Consider the following 21,232-nt stretch of genomic DNA (forward strand, 5'->3'; position numbering starts at 1 on the left):
GCTGGAAAGTAACCCGAGAGCTGGAACAAGATCAGAACTTTATTTGGAAAACCATTTCTTTTGTTGCTGACCTCGCTACACATTGGTCATCTTTAATTGTGAGAGCGAGTATAGGCTTTGGACACAGACAGAGTTTTAAGTTGAACTTACTGACTATCCTTAGTTCCTTTATGTAGGGAAATCCAACCTTAGCATAGGGCAAGTTAGGCCTTGCACCATCCGGACATTTAAGTAAATAAAGATATTTTGTTTGAACCTTGAATCTGTTGTGTGTGGCTTGCTTCATGATCCCTTCACACTGTATGAATGCTTATAATTGAGTGTTGTGCGATATGACCTGCATGTTTCATTTTTTTGGAGTGAGTGTGCTTTAGGACTCGAATAAATGAACAAGTTACTTACCCCCGGTAACGTTCTTTCGACTGGATGTTCCTCCCACGTATTCCTCATCTTTTGATATATTCTTTCCAGCTTCAGCTCCTTCAGAATTTCTTTTCGGCAGAGGGTGCTTTGCTACGATCCTGTCCACTCTATGTCCCTCGAGGGCCTCCATCTCAAGATCAACGTTGTCACCAGTATAGATAGCATGTGCAGCACTCGTTGGCTTCAGTTCTGCTTTTCCCCTGTTTTCCTTTGCAGAATTACCCGCTTATCAACCTACCGTATCGGACTCTAAAAGAGCGTAAAGTGTAAAGCCTGGAAATTCTACAGCGGGGTAGGTTGGGAGGGGCGATGAGGAATAAGTGGGAGGAACATCCAGTCGAAAGAATGTTACTAGGGGTAAGTAACTTGTTCTTCGAATGGATTGTGTCCTACCACATATTCCTCATCTTTTGATAGACTCCCAAAGCAGTGTTGCTTTTGGAGGCAGTAGTAAGAATTTTCCAGAATTAATATTAGTCATGGACCGAATGAAGGCCTGCCTTCCCAAATCCTCCTACCTTAGATGAAGATGATTCTAGACAGTGATGCTTTATAAAGGTATGGATGGTAGACCAAGTGGCTGCCGCACAGATGTCCTTTATTGGCACCCCTCTTTGAAGGGTAGAAGATGTTGACATGCCCCTCGTGGAATGGGTCTTAAGGTCTTCTGGAGGGTCTTTCTCATGTGCTCTAGCACCTTGAAGCATCTTTTGTGCTAGATGGAATTACAAGATCTTACACCAAATAACCGGAAACTCTCAAGGAATATGGTAAAGTACTACTTTATTATCAATTTAATAAAGCAGGGTCATCTAGCAGACATCGGACTGATGTTTGCACTCACAAAGTAACTTGATTACATGGCGGTCTTATATCCCAATATACGTCATCTATGACGTCAGTCTATGTGGCAAAATGCAAAACCCATCGAAAGGAGGGATTAGTTAAGGGACCATATCTACTTATAAAATATGTTACCATTAGTGCTTCATTGGCTAGCCCTTGTCTGTAGGGCATGCCTTGAACTAACTCTAAATTCATATGGTACTGTATATGATGGACAAAACATCAGGGGATTGGCTCTTGCAATGTTGTATATTAGGTTGCCCCAACCCCACTGATTGGTTGGCATACTATCCCAACCTTGGGCTTTCGGCTCCTTAGCAGCACGTACTTGAAACGAAACGTAGGTGTTTGAATCCAATCAGACTACTCCCCATTTTCCCAATTAGACCATTATCTGCCATCAGTAGGCCATCAATCAAAGTCTTCCGTTTGTAATAGACATTGTTGCTGCTCTCTGTTCTAGAGCATTCAAGGGAGTATGAGCACATTTCTGGGTCACACGTGAGTGTACCACAAATTTGTCAATTTCAGCCTTTCATTTACTGCTTTTTGATTTAATTATGCAAGGTGCTGTTGCTCCTCTTGTCCTCTAGAGACTTGCTCACTCTATCTCATATGAACTTTATACAATTTTAATTGACCAGCAGTTTGACTCTCACAGATGTTTTCGTCTTCCTTCATCTAAGAAGAATCTCTCACGTTCAAAGCTTATCCATGTACTCCCTTTGTGGTCTGTACTTATCCTTTAAAAATAGAATCTTTGCTTCGGCCCATTCTTGAGACATCGTCGGGGCTGTCTTTTTTATGCCTTCGGATTCTTTCAGCTTCGGATTGTTTCTGAGATAGCTTGGTTACATTCAAAGTGAACCGTCGCCCGTTTTCCTAATATGGCCTTCCTTGCCATGTTTTATATTCCTCTATAGCAAGCTTCTATACGTTGTCTTTATACCTTTTGTTACTGCATATTTACAGTTATTGGTGTATAAAAACTTAATTTCTTTTTAGATGTATGATCACTTTAACTTCAGATTCGTGTTACTCTTAGTACTTCTCCAATGCTCAGAATATCCATCTGGACAGGGGTTGTTTCGTTACTGCTAATCCTAATTTATGACCCATGTATCCGATGAATGGCTGATCAGCTTGGCGAATCTTCGCCATTCGCAAAATATATAAACTCAAAGCTCTTCTTGGGTCAAGTCTATGTAGCCTATGTAGCTTCTGCTTTTCCATTGAAGGATGAGGGGCGAGTAAAAAGTTGGTAAAAACAATTTTTTAGATACATGGAATTCAGAGACTATTTTAGGTAGAAACTAAGATTTTACGTTATGAACAACCTTGTTTCTATAAAAAAAACAAGTAAAAGGGGGTTTACAAGATAACGTCGTCTGCAACTCGCTCACCCTGTAGGCTGATGTTAGAGCTACTAGTAAAATGGTCTTAAATGTCAGAAATGTGAATCGACACGAGGTAAGAGGTTCAAAAGGAGCACACAAGACATTTTAGAACAAGATTCAAAATCCCAAACCGGGACTTGAAAAGCAGTTGGGGGAAACACGTTGGTGAGCCCCGTGAGAAATTGTATGATTAAAGGAATTTTAAAGTATGACACTTACGCAGAAGAGCGCTTAAAAATTGAAAGCGCTGCCAAATAACCTTTAATGGTTCCAATCTGGAGCCTCAGATTTGCCAAATGTAGCAAGACAACACCATAGGTATATAACATGAAATAGGGTCCAAATTCTAATCTCTTCACCAGTTGCAGAACCTGTTCCAACAGCAAGAGTACAAAGATTTTGTTGCTGGCCTTCTGGCCGAAAGCATGATCTCCATTACGTCATCTGGTAGGTCCCAATCCTTATAGCTCAACCTCTCAGAAACCATGCGTGAAGGCAGAGTGTCTTGACCTCTGGATAGAGATCCCGACCCTCCTCTCGCAAGAGAAGTTCCTCTCTTTTTGGAAGATGCATTGGAGGGCCAATTGACATGTCCAGAAGGTCCGGGTACCACGTCCTCCAGGCCCAATCCAATTAGGATCACGGATTCCCCGAACTTTCGCAACCTCCTGATCACGAGAGAAATGATGGGGACTGGAGGAAACACATACAGGAATCAAAACTCCCAGTCCACTACGAACGCGTCCCCTAGAGCTCCTCTTGGGGGAAATTCCATGCAGCAGTACAGTTCGCACTTCCGGTTGGCACTGGTCGCAAACAGATCTACTTGAGGGGATCCCCAAAGAATAAAAAACCCTTGAAGGACTTCCTGAGCTAGTTCCCACTCATGAGAGACTCTGCTCCACCTGCTCCGAGGGTCTGATGCTGCGTTCTCTTCTTCAGCTAGCTCAATGACAGGGAGAGTCCCTCTTGAATTGCTCAGAACCAGAGCTGCATCGCCTCCTCCTTTGTTGAGGTAGTACATGGCGACTGTGTTGTCCGTAATCATCAGGATATTCTTTCCTCGTACAGAGGGCAGAAAGGCTTTCAGCGCTAGTCAGATTGCCCTCAGCTCCAAAAGATTGATGTGTAGTTTGGACTCCAATGGAGACCAACATCCGCTGACTGTCAGATAGTTGGCGTGTGCTCCCCACCCTGTGAGTGAGGCGTCCGCGACTACTGTTATCTCTGGCCATGGCTGCCAAAATGGTTCTCCATTCAGAATGTTGCCTTCGCAGCTCCACCACAGAAGGTCCTGCGCAACCCTGCTCTGAATCTGAAGAAGGTCTGACATCTTGCCTGAGAATTGAGACCACTGAGTTCTGCGGGCCCATTGGAGGGATCTCATTATCAGACGCACAGTTGTCACCAGGGAAATGCAGGATGCCATGAGGCCAAGCAGCCTTTGAAAATGGAAGGCCGAAAGACACTGGGCACTCTGGTGACCATATGCAGAATGTGTTGAGCCCTCACCTCGGGTGGCAAGACTTTCCCTGAGGATGGATCCAGGACTGCTTTGATGAACTGGAGTCTTTGTGATGGTATTATGTGGGACTTCTTGAAATTGAGGAAGAAGCCCAGTCTGTAGAGAGAAAGGCAGGTGATGCTGAGTTGTTCCAGGGCTTGCTCGGGAGAACGTGCCCTTATCAGCCAATCATCCCAGTAGGGGTATACGTGAATCCCTCATCTCCTGAAACTCACTGCCACAACCGCCATTAACTTTGTGAAAACCCTCGGAGCGGAGGTCAGCTCGAATGGCAGAACTCAAAACTGATCATGAGAACCGCAAACCTCAGCTACTTTCTGTGCTTGTGATGGATAGGCATAAGAAATCATCCTGAAGGTCCAATGACAACATCCAATCTTGAGACTGGAGGGCCTGAAGGATCTGAGAAAGGGTAACCATCTTGAACGTGTCCTTCCTGAGGAACCTGTTCAAGTATCTCAAGTCCAAGATGGGTCTCAATCCCCTGTCCTTCTTGGGGATTCGAAAGTATGGGGAATACCACCCTGTGTTCCATTCCTCTACAGGTACTGGTTCTATAGCCAGACAACATTGAGCCTTGAAACACTTGTGTATAGGCACATTATAAATAACGTAGCAATCAATCAATAGCACCTTTCTCTAGCAGGCTCAAAATGTCCTGCACAAGGAACAGATCTGGAGTTTTGAGTGAGTGTTTCTTTTTATGAATGGGAGACAGTAACCCTAGGCTGCAGTTTCTAATGCCCAAGCATCTGAAGTAATGCCCCACCATTCTTGTAGATGCTGAGACAGTCTTCCTCCCACTGGGGTCTTGTTGATTAAGACCTTAGAGAGGTTTTGAGGCAGCTGGAACAGTGGCTAATGGTGAAGCAACCGCTGTTTGGGCAGACTTAGTACCTCTCCCTCGTCCACCACGAGGGAATCTTCTTTGGCATCTATGACTAGCCTGTCCCCTAGCTCTACCAACTGAGGAATAGAAGCGAAAGGACCTACCCCTTCAAGAAGATCCACTGGGGTAGGATTATTGTGGCTGTCTAATTGCAATGCTAAGTGATTTTGCTGCCGCCTTAGTGGTCTGCAGCTTCTCCAGGCTTTCATCAGCCTTGCTGCCCAACAGTCGAGAGCTGTCAAAAGGCATATAGAGAAGTCTGGACTGCACCTCCAGTACAAATCCCGACTTTCTCAGCCACACAAATCTGCGTAGTATGCTACTTGTCGCCATGGATCTACTGATGCTGTCAACAGTATCCAGTCCTGACTGCAAAGACTCGCACAGAGCCTCTTCTCTGTCAGTTATGATAGACAGGAAGCCGTCTATTTCTTCCCCCTCGGGAATGTGGTCAGCCGCCATTGCTATACAATCCCACAGGGTGAACGTGAAGTTTGCTAAAGCGCAAGTGGCGTTGGTATATTTCAATGCCATGCTTCCTGCAGAAAACATCTTTCTTGCCCAAGCGTCCACTCTCGTATCGTCTCTCAGGAGGCAGAGTGGGATATGCGGCCTGTTTGGAAGAGGACGTCACCACCTGAAACACCAGGCTTTCTGCTGTGGGGTGCTTTGCCAAATATTCAGGATCGCTGCTATATGGCCTATACTTCTTGGTTACGTTCTTGTTCACCGCAGCAATAGTCTCAGGTGCATCCCAATTTGTGTTAACCCTTTTTTGAAGGGCAACGTGAAAAGGAAGGATTGGATGCTTTTCTGGACCCTGGTCCAGGATATCTGTTTAATCGTCCTGCTCCAATGGGGAAGCAGGTCTGCTCCAACTGAGAAAGTCAACCACCCTGGTCATGAGTTGCCAATAGGAGGTCTTCTGTGTGGTCTGAAGGGTCTGGTTTTGCAAATTCCAATTCAGGTGATGTATACACACCACTGGCTGTTTGGAGGCTCCCAAATAAGTCCTTCATCGTGAACTCTTCCCAGACCAGGGCCTCTGGTACATTAGGAGTACCAAACTCCTGGCCAAAGGATGGAGTGTCCTCATCAGAAGGCTCATGCTCGACACTAATGATACTTTTTTTGCGGACAATGCCCTCGAAGGGCTGGACCCTCGACTCAAAGAAGTGACATTTCGTCAGGGCCAGACTTCGATGGCTCTTGTTGGGTTGATGGCTTACCTCCAGGACTTTGCCTTCCCTTTGTTGCCTTTATGCAGCACGACCAAGAGCATGACATCCATTCTTGTCCTTAGAGGGGGCGGCCCGCCTCCTCGAATATTTTTATCATCTCTATCCGGAACTCTTCCCACTTGGCAGGAATAGATGATTTGGTCAGACATTAAATTCTCTCAGGAGAGGAATCACTAGAGGACGATGGAGATCTGTAGCGCCTCTTTTTCGACTTCTTCGTCGAAGACTATGAATGGTGAGACCCACTCCTGGAGCGAGATCGATTTTTGGAACATTTTCTCAGAGGAGAGTCTCCTCTCGACTCGTCATCTGTACCTTAAAGCAGGTGAAACAAAGGAGCCTGTCAACAAGACTCTTTCAGGATACATTCTTTCACTAGGTATCAGGTCAGTATTATAACAATGTCTCTAGGCCTTGGCACTGTTTCTTCACACAGTGAACTTGAACCTTGCACTATGTTTAAGGTTGGAGGGACAGAAAATCTGCCCAAATAGCTCTTGGATGCAGCAGAGGATGACTGCTCCTTGCATAACTTACTTCAGACTCTCTATATGCAGATGAGCTTGATGCAAGCTATTCTCAAGGTCTTCAGCCCAGTTCATGGGAGAAGTGTTACAGGGCGCCAATCCTTTTGGCAGAGTTGTCTTGTAGAGGTACCAGCTGCTCAAAGGCCCCTTAATTTGTGGAAAACCGCTCTGCCATTGACTGAAACCTTGTCTTGATGTCTGCATGTCTTCACAAGATCTTCGGACAGCCGTTGAAGTTGGGTCTGGAAGGACAAGGACTCAGCTTGTCTTGGAATATTTGTAGGCACTGTTGAAGATCCTCTTTGGTGATGTGAGAAATCTGAGGGTATGGATCCTCTTCTAAGGTGGCCAGGGAAAGGCAATCACTCTTGGATCCTGACCCTGGGTGTTGCGGGAGGGATGGGGGGGGGTGAAGCGAGAGAGAATCACCTGGTTGGAGGGTTCACAGAAATTGGGGGTGGGGTACCCACCATGGTATCCCCCTTTCCCTATTAATGACCAATCTAACCTTTCCCGACCTTTATGAGCTATTGCAAAACTTCTCTCCTCATTTTCTCACATTTGACATTTGAAAGTACTGGGACGAGGAACAGGATACAGAGTAATACACACTACACCTTCACTTTACCACTGGGACGAAGAAGATGCCTGCAGAGAGTCAGTCATGTCCCTTTAATCATGGTCAGGCAAACCTAACGACGGATTGTAAGGAACTCATGGTGACAACAGTAAAGACAGACACAAGTGATCACAGTTCAAGGGTGTTTATTGAACTTTTTAATGGGTGAGAAACACCTAATCTAAACCTAAATCTAAAATGGGAGCAAGATACGGGTATCAAATAATAAGGCAGTCGTAATGGCGTCTTGTCAAATAAAAAGGGCCTATACTAAAAAAAAAAAAAGATATTGCCAATCCTTACTACTAAATTACAAAACGAGTTTGGGTAATATTCACCAGAAAAGAAAGAACTGTTCGGAAAATGAAAGTCAGGATCTTAAGGCTGGGTCTCCCTTCCCCACGTTTGAAGCACGGGTCAAGGCGGGACTCTCGAGCACAGCACACTCTTGGGCCTCGTCAGCACGAGGTTCACAGTTCAGGTTTAATGATATCAAAACCTTCAGAGGCTAACTCACTTGCCTTAGAAAGTCTGTTGCTTCACAACGACAAACACAAACAAAGGTTCCTTCAGTACTCTGGTACCTTGGGAAATTGCTCTTCGCCCCTTGGATCTCCCTCCACCAGGCTCGGATCCTTCTTGCAACTTGGACCTCCCTCTGTCGGGTTCACAACAGCCTTTCAAATATTGCTTGTATGAGTCAAATGTTCTTTCTTTAAACAATTCCCCACTGCGCACAACCCCCAAAGGGTTTACTCTTGTCAACACAATGTTCACGGTGTATTACTCTTGATGCCTCTTAATCAAAATAAACAACGGTTCTCCCAGCGTTCTTGAACCTTGGGCGCTTGCCTCTCACCCCTAGGATCTCCCTCTGCCTGGCTCAGATCCTCCTTGTAGTTTGAGCCTCCTTCTGTCGGGTTCACTACGGCTTTTCTTTAACACACTTCATGTATTTTAATACAGTTCATGCATTGCTCATTTTCATCAGACAGCAAGGTTTTCCTTCTCCTAGCTTTCGCACAGCATCACTCTGTCGGGTTAACACTTACCTTGATTACACGGTTCACAACCTTCTCAGAAAGCTGGGCTCCCTTGCCCTAGCTTTCCTCTGGTTATGGGTCAGAGACATTCGATTGTATGAGGGATTTGACCTAACCCTTATAGGACCACTCGGAACCCTCACGCCACCCTTTCCTAGGGATTCTGGTTCTCGTAGTTTCAAAGAATAGGTCCCGGTCAGAGTCTTTCGAATGAGCGCCCACGTGCCGCCGGACCTCTCTGCACATGGACCTCAACTGGGCTTTATCTAAAGTTCAACCACATACACAAGTTCTTTGTCTTTCAGATTTCTTGCATTCAAAAATGTTGCCACTTGCAACCTTGGGCTCAACACAGTTCTGTTTACTATCAGCTTCCTCCGACTCACCGGCTTTGCTGAACCCTTTGGCTTCTTTGTTCTCTTGAGACAAGGATAGTACCACGGTTGCCATCTTACCTCTCCTCCTGCGTTATCAAAGCGGGAGGTCGCCATGTACCACTGACGTGCGCTGCTTCACATGTCAGCTGTAGCTCCCGGTCTTATACTTTCCCTTTCGGAGGCTTCGCGGGTCTGAGGTGAAAAGAGCAAGGGCAGTTCCCCCTTCGTTGTTCTTCCAGGTCTCACCGCCTTTCTTCTCCTTTTGAACTGTCGGTTTGGTGTAGCTGTCTCCTTATGCGTTCGGCCTTGCTCGAAGTGTGCTTTCGGGCTCTGCCTTTTATCGCTATGGGGAAAGTAAAGGGCTGTCAGGTTTGCGGGATTGTCAATTGCCTGACTCTGCCTGATCTGTGGGTTGGGACATGTCAGGTAAACAGCTTTAGTATTAGTCTGTTTGTCACAGTGTAGGGAAAGGGTTTGTGTTGGGAAAAGAGGGGTTTAGGGTTCCGAGATATCCCACAGGGTAGGATGGAGAAAAGGTGTCACAAGGAAAGGGTTGGTCAGTTAACTGGGAAAGGTGAGGTTTGTAGGGTTGGCAAGATGAATAAGGGGGATTGTGGAAACGGTAGTGGTTTATAAAAACGGATTGGGAATTCGGGAAATAGTAACCAGAGGGACGAGAAAAAGGATGATTGGGAGTATTTGGGTAGAAAACAGGAAAACAGGGATTCTGAGAGATTTGGTATCAGAAGACAACAGGGTTTGGGCTCCTAGGGGATTTACCAGAGGTGGAAGGATAGATAGATTTCAGTACAGTAGACATTTTGGGTTGAAGGGTGGTTGGTTTGGAATAGCCTAAAAAAGCCTCAGATATTTTGTCTTCTTCCCCGGTGAAATACTGCGTCTCCCTTGGGGCATTCCCCCGAACATAACCCCGGGCTCCCCTACCCAGGTGATCCTCCCTCATGCCTCCACCCGCAGGGTTGCGATCTGAGAGCGCCAACCCTTCCCTGGGCACCTGAATAAGGGATTCTTGAGGTCTGTTTGGGAGAATACCCTCAGGTTTCTTACAGGATCCACACCTGAAATCTGTTAACTGGTTGCAGGTGTATAAAATGAGGGCCAGAAAACAGGACAGAAGAGTAACAGGGAGTCCTGCAGAGGACCCTTTGTGTGGAGGCAGCCATGGTGGGACCAGAGCAGGAGACACTGAGAACATCCCAGAGTAGGAAGTGAGAAGGAGAAGAGCCCCAGACTGAGGAGAGACTGAGGGAACCCTCGAGTGGGAAGGAAGAAAGACTGAAAGAATCCCAGAGATGGAAGAGACAGAGAGAGACCTGGGCTGCAACTGTTGGATAGCCTTCCAGCACACCAAGCACTGTCTTTCTTGAAATTGAACTATGGGAAAGGATCTTTACTAAAAGGGAAAGGATTGTGGTCAGAAGCCAGCAGCCATGCCTTCCAGACTAATAGTTCCACAAAGTACTACTTCTTCTTTGTTTTGGAAGCTAGAGAAAGTGGTTAGGATACAGTAGGATTCCGGATGGAGGACTTATTACTTTTAGACATTCTTGCGTGCACCCTTTTGACTTCTTTTTGTTATAGAATCGAGCTTGTTCTTGTGTATTTTGGGAAAGATTATTTGGAGTGGACAAAAATAAAACCCTGGTTTCCGAGTTCCGATCCAGAGTTACCACACAGCCTGAGATGGCACTGAGTCTCGATGAGACCCGTAGACCCATTTGACAGAGTTTTCAGGCTGGCTTCTGACTGGCTTGAGGTTTATTAGACTGGCCCAATGGAAATAACCAAAAAGACTGCATCCATTTGTACGAATTGTACAAAAGACCGAAAAAGGCCTGTACTATTCGTACAAATCAGTCCGAAAATACCAAACATGAGCAGCGGGGATTGCAGGGGTGTCCCCCATCCCTATGTTCAGCATTTTCTGATTCGGGGGTTGCGGGGGGTGTCCCTTGCATAGGAGAACAAAGTAAGAAAAAAAAAGAAAAGAAAAACAAAAAGGAAAGGACCCTGCGACGCCAGCTCTCAAGCACGTAAGTGAAGGGAACCGGTGTCACAGGGAGTCGGTGGCACACAACGAGCTGTGCCGCCAAAAGGTAAGTAATTGGGAGGGGGAAGTGTATTTTTAGGGTATGCTTGGGAAGGTATTTACTTTGGGTTGTTTGACCGTAAAGGTCAAGTTAGCTATAGTCTTTTCGGGCGCAAACGTTTCCGTTACGGGCAAACAACCCAAATCCTGGCCCAATAATAGCACAGAGTAAGCAGCAAACTATTTCTTGCAACTTGTGTATAAGGTGGGAGGCATATGGTAAAAGAAAACTAGGTACCGATCAAACCTGTAGAAATATGACTGATGCTGCAGGATTATTGAGTATGCTGATAATATATTGGTCTCTGGGTTCTGAAACAGTTTATCAGACTTGCCGGGGTTGACGTGATTCCAGAGTTTGTGAGTAAAAATAAAATAAATATTGGAAAGACGTTATCCTTTGCGCAGATGGTCTAGTTGGGAAGGAGTCAGTGGATGCTTCACAGCCAAGAGTCAGAGACTGAGAAAAGTGCAGAGCTGAGGTGCTCAGGGAAGCACACAGTGCTGTCCTGACCGTACAGGTCCAATCACATTCTCCTCCACTACTAAATAGATATGCATGCTCATCTCCAGTGCCCCACACAACTGTCCACAAATTACTATTCATTGCTGAGCCTCGTGGACAAGCATAGCACTGGGAATACCAAAGGAATGTGGGGGGCAACTGCAGCAGTCTGTGAGCTACACCATGCAGATCCCGCTGCACGCTCCAGCTATCGCTGCTGGGTATGGGTGAGTAGGAGAGGTATGAGGACTGGAAGGCACTCACTTTGCTCCAACGAGAGTGCAGCCACACTTGTTATACCACAGCAGTCAGGGTCCCCAGCTATATCACTGTCACCATCTTGGACGCCAACGTTTAAGGCCATCACATGCATCTGTGTTAGGTTTTGTTTTTCACTTCTAGATTCTACTATGATTCGTCGGGCTGATTTAAACTCTTAAATTGAAGATATATTAAACATAAAACAACAACAAAAGATTATCAACACTTAAACTCTCTCAAGGAACGGTGTTACTGAGTTGGACCGATGGTGCTTACTGTTTCTTTACATAGTTCCAACAATGAAAAATAAACAGACATGCAATATTTGAAAATTAACTATTTCAGAAGAGTTGGTGAAGGTCACTCCGGTGGCCACAGAGAAACAGCCTGGTAAAAAAACATTGAAGGGAACAAATGGAGAAGAGCTTTGGGCCTGCCCAATAATACTCCAGTTGAAGGTTTAAACTGTGAATTACGATTGCTATCGCCATATATGTAAAAGAGGGTGGCGATGGGGACCTCCCATGTTCCTATGATGAATACAATTGTTGAACAGTACTGTGTTAGGCAAGAATTGATGTAGTAACCCTGTGGGAGACTACACAACTCTTGTCCTCTTGGTATTAGGTAACCCACCGAATGGTATAGGTCTGTACTACACAAGTGGGTAGTGTGAATGAGCAGCCAGACTGATCTCAAGAGGGGTAAATGTACGGTGTAGCGTTGTAGCATTGATATCCAGCAGTACAAGTCTCCAAATAACACTTACACTCAAGGTTTTCTAGTAAAATAATGTCAAATAAGCATTCTTTAAAAGGGGCAATGTGCAACAATACAAATATACTTCAAAATACTTTCCCAGAATCAAGTTAAGCAAGTAGATATTCTTTAGAGATGTGTCATACACCCTTCCTACATCCTGGGGTGACTTCACTAACTAGGACAGTATTGGCATTTATATATCACTTTTGTACTTGGTAAATTCTGAGGTTGGCAGAAAGGAAAGGTTAAAGGAAGTAAAAATGTTAAACAGGTTCTCAGAGCATGTGAGCACTTTTAAAATCTTCCATTGAAGTCTAGATAAAAACTTTTTCCAGCAATATTAGTTAACAAACCAGTGTATCACCTATGAGGGACAGTAAGAATCAATGTCAATGGAATAGAAGAGTCTGCAGGGAGAAAGGACTGCCAAAGTCAATTGGAGAAAAGTATATGGAGCTGAGGCACTTTAGAGAGTTTGTTGTAGAACATCACTGTTAGGCCACAAGCTGTTACACTTTTGGAAAATTAGAGTTGGAATCAACTCTAGAAAACGCAGCTACTGCAAGTGTCAACTGAGAAGAGCAAGCTACAGACAAAGAGGTAAGTACCCCCAAGTCAGATCAGTACCTTTGGTTAGAAGAAGAGGGTCCAGCTAGCTCCTGTCTGGTTGCAGCGATGCAGATCCTGTGTTCCTGGGCCTCAGATGTGGGGACAAGAGGGAGGACATCTGGGGACTCCAGCGGCAGCAATTCGATGGTCGGCGGCAGCTACAGGTTCTTTTTAGATCAGTGGCATTTTGCGGTTTCAGCGCTCAGTAATTAGCACCATCGCAGATCTTGGACACCGGTTGGGCTTCCTTCACTCCTTGAGTCCAGCACTCTGGTGAGGTGACTCGAGCTTGGGTCGTCCTGCTTCGGGAGGGTCCCCAGGAGACTCCTGGAGCTTCTGGACGGCTTACAGACATTGACTCGAATACGGATTTCTCAACCCCTGGCACTCGGTTCCAGCAGCAGCAAGGAAGTACAGCCAGTTGGGGAAGGTCTTCCAGCAAAGTTCGTCTCAGGGTTAAGTTGGTCCCACTAACCCATGGGAAGAAGTTGTTCCACCCAGAGCTTCTCTTGTCGGTCAGAAAAAGGAGTTTCAGCACAGCAGCTGGGCTTCACCGGGCAGTTCAACAGTCCAGGAGGATGCAGCAAGCTTTGTTCACGGTTTCTTCGTCGGGATGTCCTTTGCAGTGGTTGACTCGTCTTCAGTCCAAAAAACCTCGCCTTGTAAGCAGGTTTCTCCCATTCATGCACAGCCTAGCTGTCACTCTCGCAGCAGGGTGGCTGTCCTGCAAAGCCAGCCAGCCAGCCAATCAAGACTGGGGGCATTCGGGTAACCATGGAGACAAAGGTCAGGGGAGTTTTGGGCACCTCCCAGATTTACTGCCCTTCCAGACACAATGGAGCCAGAAGCGGGTTTCAGCACTGAAGCCCGCCAAAGACAAAGCGAACAAAGGGGTAAAACCTGGTTTGGCGCACAGAGTAAAACCCAAGAAAGACTTCAAACAGAAAATGGTGAAAAAAGAAGACCGGGGCCATTTTGACAAAATGGTCACCCATGGATGCTATACTGCAGATGAGGATTCAGCCTGCGGTAGAAAAGCACAACGGTAGGAACATTAAACCACTGCGCCCAGCCATTTAAAGTAGTGAGAGTAACATCAAAAATGTTACATGAGTAAGTAGGAAAAGGGGCGACTAAGTAACCCCCCCCAGCACTCCACATAAGATGGGGTGTGCTGGACATACAAAGAGAAAAGGTAAGTAAAGTCAATTTCACTTTACTGTTCTTGGGAACGGTAGTTCACCCAAGAAAAGGTATTTAAACCTTAAGAGAAATCTAAAGGATTTCTCTGTGACACTGCACTGAAGGTGCTGTGTGTCACCATACACAAAGTAGATGCCTATTTAGTTTGTCAGACTCCAAAAACAACGGAAATATAAAAACCCAAATCACATCAAAACGCATTAGAGAGTGAGAAAAAGGGCTCACTCACTCCAGGGTTAAAATTAAAAAGTCTTAAAGTCCAGCAAAAGAGCTGGGGGTCTCTAAGGTTTAAGGGAATTAGCACAGAAATTAGAATTCTCCCTGACAGACTGCATATTCTCCACCTTTAAAAATATGTTATACAAGGGGTGTAGTAATGGTGTACTTAAAGAATGGAGAAATTATGTATTTTCATTCTTTGATGAAATATGATTCTCCTACGGAGATTAAACGCATGTGACAATAATGGAAATGCAAATTTAAAAAAAGGCTAACATTTGGGATAGAAATGGTAATGTTACTTATTGGGAAATATAAGAAATATGTAGACTATGTGAAACTTCCTGTTGAGACTCTCTGCAATTAATAAACGATTACCATGTGAAAGTAAGATGTTTTATAATGTCCCTACGATTGGAGTTACTACCTACCTTTTCTAGAGTCGGAGCATGGCAAAATGCACCTTATTTCCAACAAGTGTGTAGCCTTTGCAACTATGAGATTGAAACTCCTAGGCATCTTTTGACAAAATGTGTGAAATTGAAGGAGATTCATAAAAAGTCGTATCTCAATCTAAGCTACAAACTGTAAAATGATCAAAGTGATCAAATGTTGAGTTAACTGTATTAAGGGAACTGTACGATATTGAATTCTACAATGTACCATATGTGGTTGGACATTTTGGAATGTATCAAGCAAATGGTATGTGGGTAATCTTGATTGGGTATTGTATGTGTGTTTTAACATTATTACAGAATAATGTTTTTATGATTTTTTTTTCTTTTTTATGGTTGTCTTAACTGTTTTTAATGACTGTACTTTTGGATTTAATATGTATTTATATGGGCATATGCTCTGATTTTTTTATATGTGTTTTGTTATAGGTTGTAATTGTGTTAACAGGTTTAACCATAATAACAGATAAAGAAAAGAAACTCGCCATTCAAGCAAATCCTGCTACATCAGCAAATATGTATTATAAGGCAAATGTGTGCAATTGCAACAAATAGAAGGAAATGTTGTGTAGTATTGTATGCATCTTACCATTATAGCAGGCCCAGTGCATTGGGGTGTAACCACGATTATCTCTGAAGCTGCAGTCACCCTCTGAAAGTGCTATTTGTAACAACTCGCCCAGCCACGTGGCGTGACCTTGAGCGGCTGCATAGTGCAAAGGGGTTCTTCCCCTTGAGTCCTGGCACAGTATGGAGGCCTCCTGTTCCAGCAACATTTGAACACATTCCTCATGACCGGTCATTATCTAACAGGAACAAAGAAACAATATTTTATTGGACATATGGCATGACTACCCAAACTTTATGTGCTTCAAAGATACTTTCAATATTAATTTATTTTCTATTGGTTTACAGAAAAACATTCTCTATCCATTAATCAATAAGTTTACAGTTTCTATAATACCAATCTCTTCACAAAATTCCACAATAGCAATTAGTGTTTTTTTCACTTATTAAACGTTCCCAAAAAAGCCTGACTTCAACATGTCTCTATTAAAAACAAATGTATCAAAATACTTCATCCACATGTGTTTAAGTGCTATAGAAACAATAAATAGATGTTTCAAGTTTTGGATCTTTACAAAAAGGACATATGTGCAATTCTCAAGGATTCTTTGTCTCTCCAGTTACTATTAGATAAAATTGTGACTTTGTAGCCGGTGAGTAAAGTTCCGTACTCCAATTCACAAGAAACCCCTTGCCAGTAACTGTAACCAGCTAAATTAAAACTTGCATAGAAGTGGGAGCGAGTAAAAGTTGTTTGTTGGTGTGGGAAGTCTTTACAAGAAAGGAATTGAACCTGCGTGTGTTTAGCACAAGTTAACGTGCTTACATAGAAGGAAAGCCTTTTAATTTCCATTGTTGGAATAAAACCACTAACGGAGTGGTTGCGCGTCTCCTATTGAGAGGGAGAACGTTAACGGTAATCACTCGAGAGGTAGCAGCTGACTTTCCTGAATTGTTACAAGAAATGCTTACATCAAAGAAAGGTTGTATGTAAGTAATTGTGACTCCCGATTCATGTTGAAGCAGAACTCTCTATAAATAAAAGGGAACACAAGTTTTTAAGTTGAAATTTATTATCGAAGAGTGGCCGCGTGTACCTAATTTCGTTTCTCTTGTGAAACCTGACACTTTTAACATTCAGAACAAATCCTTTGTAATTGTAGACATTGGTAAAGTTACAAGAACAAGCATTACTCAAGCCAGTAGACAGATCCTTTTTAAGGTGAAACCAGCCCTAAACACTGATGTTTCGAAGTTGGTGAAGCTGTTATTTATTTATTTTTTAATTTGATTTTGCAATCGTTGAAAATCAACCTTCTGCAACACTAATAGCAATTTATACACACATACATAAATATACATACTTACAATTAATCTAAATATTTACATGCACATTTTTCATTCATTAAAACCTACCATACAGTTCTACTTTTAAAATAACTATATCAGCCAGCAATCTCTAAATCAATACAGTAAAATTAATTAAATCTGTCTCAGCCTCTCTTTCCATATATAGAAGGAACCTGCTGTAAAAACCGTGGATCTGGCCCCATACATTTTACTCCACCACTGATCTGAACACACAAAAATATCTTGATTGCCCTTCAGTGCATAGCCTTTATAATACAACCTCCTGCGCTTGGGACAACAAGTGAGTACATGTCGCGTGGTTTCAATTCCTTACACATGCTACATAACTTATCTGCCTTAAAGGTCGTTCTCCATCTACCCAGATACTCATTAATGGGAAGGATATCAAATCGTAGATAGGTAATAAAGCACCTTAGTTGAATATTAATGGGCTTTGGCAGACATGAGCATGGGAGATTCGGGGAAAAACTGTCTTGCATAAGTCTTATGCATCTTTTTCAAATGTAAACTGGACAATCCTTTATCAACATCCCATAGTGCAGTTTTTCTTTTTATGTGGTTCATACATCAGATCGTCCATAGGCAAATCAATCGCAACTAAGTGTCCCTCAACAGTACCATTAAGTCTTGCCATGAAGGTATTTTTTGCAGACAAGGGCATTTTGGCGATCAGGGATAGGAGAGTATACGCCCCTGCTAACATTATAGTATGCCATAATTTACATCTGGCGATCAGCCATAGGGATCTAAGCGAGAACACTCCTAGTTCCACTCTGAGTGCTTCCACCGGCACAGAATGAGGGACAGCTAATATAGATTTCAAGATTTTCCCTTCAATCACTTCTAGCCATGTGTTTTTAACCTTCATCCAGAAATACTGCACCATATAAAATCCCGGGATTAATCAATGAGTGGTACACTGTGATCCTACTTCCACACATTCCCCTCCTTTGCTGTTAATGACCTTTCATAACAGAAGCCATTTACTCAAAATCGTGGGACAGAAAAAGTCACGGTAATATCTTCTGTTAGCAGTGACTTTGATAGGTAAGCCAAGGTAGAGGTAGAGGTAGATATTAACTGCCTCGATCTAAGTTGAGTCAAGTCTCCATGTATATTTTCTTGGATTAGCTTTATAATCTAGCCCTGTTCAGCATGGCATGATCTTAGTTTTGTCAATGTTAATGATCAAGTATTTTTGACCGGCATATTCCATAAGTGCCGTAATGGAGTGCTGTAGGCTTATGGGGTTCTGGTCTAAAAGAATGGTGTCATCTGCATAGCTAAGCCAGGGAATGTGTTCGCCCCCGATAGCCGGTGGAACATTTCTCACCCTGCCCACTGCCTGTGCCATGTCAGAGGTATATAGGTTATACAAAGTGGGGGCGAGTCCACATCCCTGTTTTAGCCCATTCTTGGCAGATATACAATCCGTCAATAACCCCTCACGATTTACACAAACTCTAACCGTTGTGTCAGAGTATAGTAACTGGATGAAGTATAGTAAATGCGGATCAAATTTCCACTTCATCAGTTTAGCCAAAGAAGTGCCTGATTGACAGTATCAAATGCCTTAGAGAAATCAATATAACATATATAGAGGGGCTTGCCCTCAGTAACTGCAGCCGATATCAAACTTAACAATGCACTAATATTGTGAGAGGTTGAATGTTGTTTTCGGAAGCCAGTTTGAAATGTATGCAATATTTGGTTAGCTTCCACCCACTGGTTACATTTTTTAAGCAATATGGAGGCAACTATTTTGGAGCTGCTGTCCAGCATTGCTAGAAGCCGATAATTAGCAGGGTCATTCTTTACTCCCTTTTTAAATATAGCTACCAGAATGGAAGTCCACCAACTGGGGGGATACAGCCTGACCTCCAAACGTCCACAAACATAGTATAGACTATAGAGCATCCAGGCCCACAACTCCGGGTTAGCACGTATCACCACATTAGTCAGCCCGTCGGGTACTGGTGCTCTATTAAGGGGTTTCACAATAATTAAGATAGCTAATTAATCAAAAGCATGCTTAGTCGCAGTATAACCACTCCGGGATATTACGTTAAGCGACACCATAGCAGGCTTATAATATAGACCTCCTCCACTTTTGCGCTATCCACAACAAATTCCCTTATAGCACAGAAGTGAGAGAGTTTACTGATGCTACTATCCAACCAGGTGAGGCGATTCAGAAAAATATTAACCAAGGGATTAATGCCAAGATGAGATAGGGTATAAAGCTTTGGTAGCGTAATGACCCACTTAAGGGTCGCATGGTCGCTCAGCGGGTTAAATCCGATAGTCAGTGCCCCACAGTGGTTCCCAAGCTGCCGATCCAACAAGACATAGCCAATACAAGAGGATGATATATGATTAGTCCAAGTAAACGGATATCTTAAACCACTAATATCTTTCGCATTTAGACAGATCAAATCATTTGTTTGGATAAGGCTCCCCCATTTCATGCACTGGGACGAATATTCTCCTTTTATTCCATCCTCCTTCATCAGACCCTTAATAATATTCCTGATGTTAACAAATTCCTGAGGCTGAGGGGAATTAAAATCCCCTGCAATCAGCAACATTGCTTTCGGTCGCATATCCTCCCATGGCATTATGATATAATCAATGGCCTTAAAAACGCACCGTTCATTGGAGAGCCCAGCACTGGCATATTCACATTTAGAATCAGAATCAGCTGTTTTAAGATACCTGGGAAGTGTACGATTGCTGGTAATATATGCTGGCTGTCCACATCATATGGGAAGGGTTTCAGATCAATATGGCATCCAGCTCCTATTGCCATACCACCCTTGGGTCTACCTCTTACTGATTGGGTAGCTGTGCGGCTAATGATATGAAAACAATTCAGTTGAAGTAGAGAGGTCAACCAAGTCTCTTGTAATAAAAATAAATAACTGGTTTAATTAAAGCAGAGCCAGTGTTATACTTTAAAAAGGCACTGTGCCTTCTGGTATTCCAACAAACAATTTAAAAGGTTATTTCGTGGTGATTCAATAACTGTCAATTTTTAGTGTCTGCGTGAGCCAATGGACCCTAGTTCCTGATATAGTGTCCCTCCAATTAGGACGACAGACCTTTGATCTAAGGCTGTCTCTTGTCGCTTGCAGCAAATTCGGCATGCCTTCCTGTTGCCCTATTAATGTCTCCTGTTTGGCCTCCATCTTCCTGCAAACTAAGTTCAAATCGCAAAGCATGCAACTCTATAGTGGAAGAGCACAGAAGTGCTACCAGTGCCGGCAATACAAACTCAATAAGGGCCCAGTTGTAGTGTTCACCTACCGCTGGTAGCTCAATACATGTCATATCAGTTGAACTGAGATCCATCAGTTTAGGGATAAATGACCACAGGATCATCAGATTGGTACTATTCAGGAAGGGGCTATCAAGCGCTGGATACAGTTCGGAAAGTATCACCCACCTCCCCACAGGTAATTGTGGCTTTTGATTCAATGTTACAATGGTTTTTCCATTGGGAGGGGTAACTTCTCGTGCAGTAATGGCATAAGTACGGTCTTCCGCATAGGACATTGCTTGTCCCTTCTGGGGACCGCAATCTGACCTCTCAGACCGTCCCCTTCCAGACTCCTGCAAGTCCATTGCATGCTCTGGGGCCACAACCTTGGCTTGAGTAGGAGCGCCCTCATGCTGAATCCAGTCATTCAGAGGGCCGTTTAGGTAAACCTCCCTTGTAGTGCCCCCCCGTGCCTGAATGACCTCGGTACCCTTGTTGGCGGTTCCCAACCGGCCAGTCCTATCTCGGCTTCTCCCTTTATTAGCATACTGGAGGTGTAGCTCCTTTGATCCCCTTTGATCCTAGATACTTACTCAAAGTGTGTCTGCTCTTTCTTGCTGTCCTTCTCGTGGTGTCCAGTCAAATGTTCAAAAACAAAGGATCGAATGACCATTTGATCGACAGTCAAATGGTCGGAAAAAAAAGGTCGATTTTATTTATTTATTTATATATTTTTTAGTTTGAGTAGGTAGAAAAATGTTTTTTTAATAAAGAAAACAGGGGGCTGGTGGCTGAATCCCCCCCACCCCCATAACAAAATAAATTAAAAAAAATAAAAAATAATCGACCCTTTTTTTCGATCATTTTACTGTCGATTAAAAGGCATTCGATCCTTTTGTTTTCGACCATATGACCTACAACCCCTTCTCATAATATCTGGGGCAATCTGTGAGGTATCAGATGTTGCCCTCCCCTCCCTAAGGGGCAAAACCAACCCCTTCTGTGGGGAGTTCATCACTGGAAT

The 21,232-nt window shown here is 43.8% G+C and overlaps 1 protein-coding gene across 4 annotated transcripts in view; it reads right to left on the reverse strand.

The window, feature by feature from the left end:
* ANKRD44 (ankyrin repeat domain 44) overlaps positions 1–21,232 on the reverse strand; it is a 1,456,106-nt gene that overhangs the window by 324,143 nt on the left and 1,110,731 nt on the right. For all 4 annotated transcript variants that reach the window (XM_069615728.1, XM_069615729.1, XM_069615727.1 and 1 more), the window contains one exon: positions 15,601–15,817. In XM_069615728.1, the coding sequence (XP_069471829.1) occupies positions 15,601–15,817 (217 nt within the window). The remainder of the gene's footprint in view (positions 1–15,600; positions 15,818–21,232) is intronic.

The sequence above is a fragment of the Ambystoma mexicanum genome, chromosome 9 (assembly GCF_040938575.1).
Source record: "Ambystoma mexicanum isolate Mex_15411 chromosome 9, UKY_AmexF1_1, whole genome shotgun sequence".
Classification (NCBI taxonomy): Eukaryota; Metazoa; Chordata; class Amphibia; order Caudata; family Ambystomatidae; genus Ambystoma; species Ambystoma mexicanum.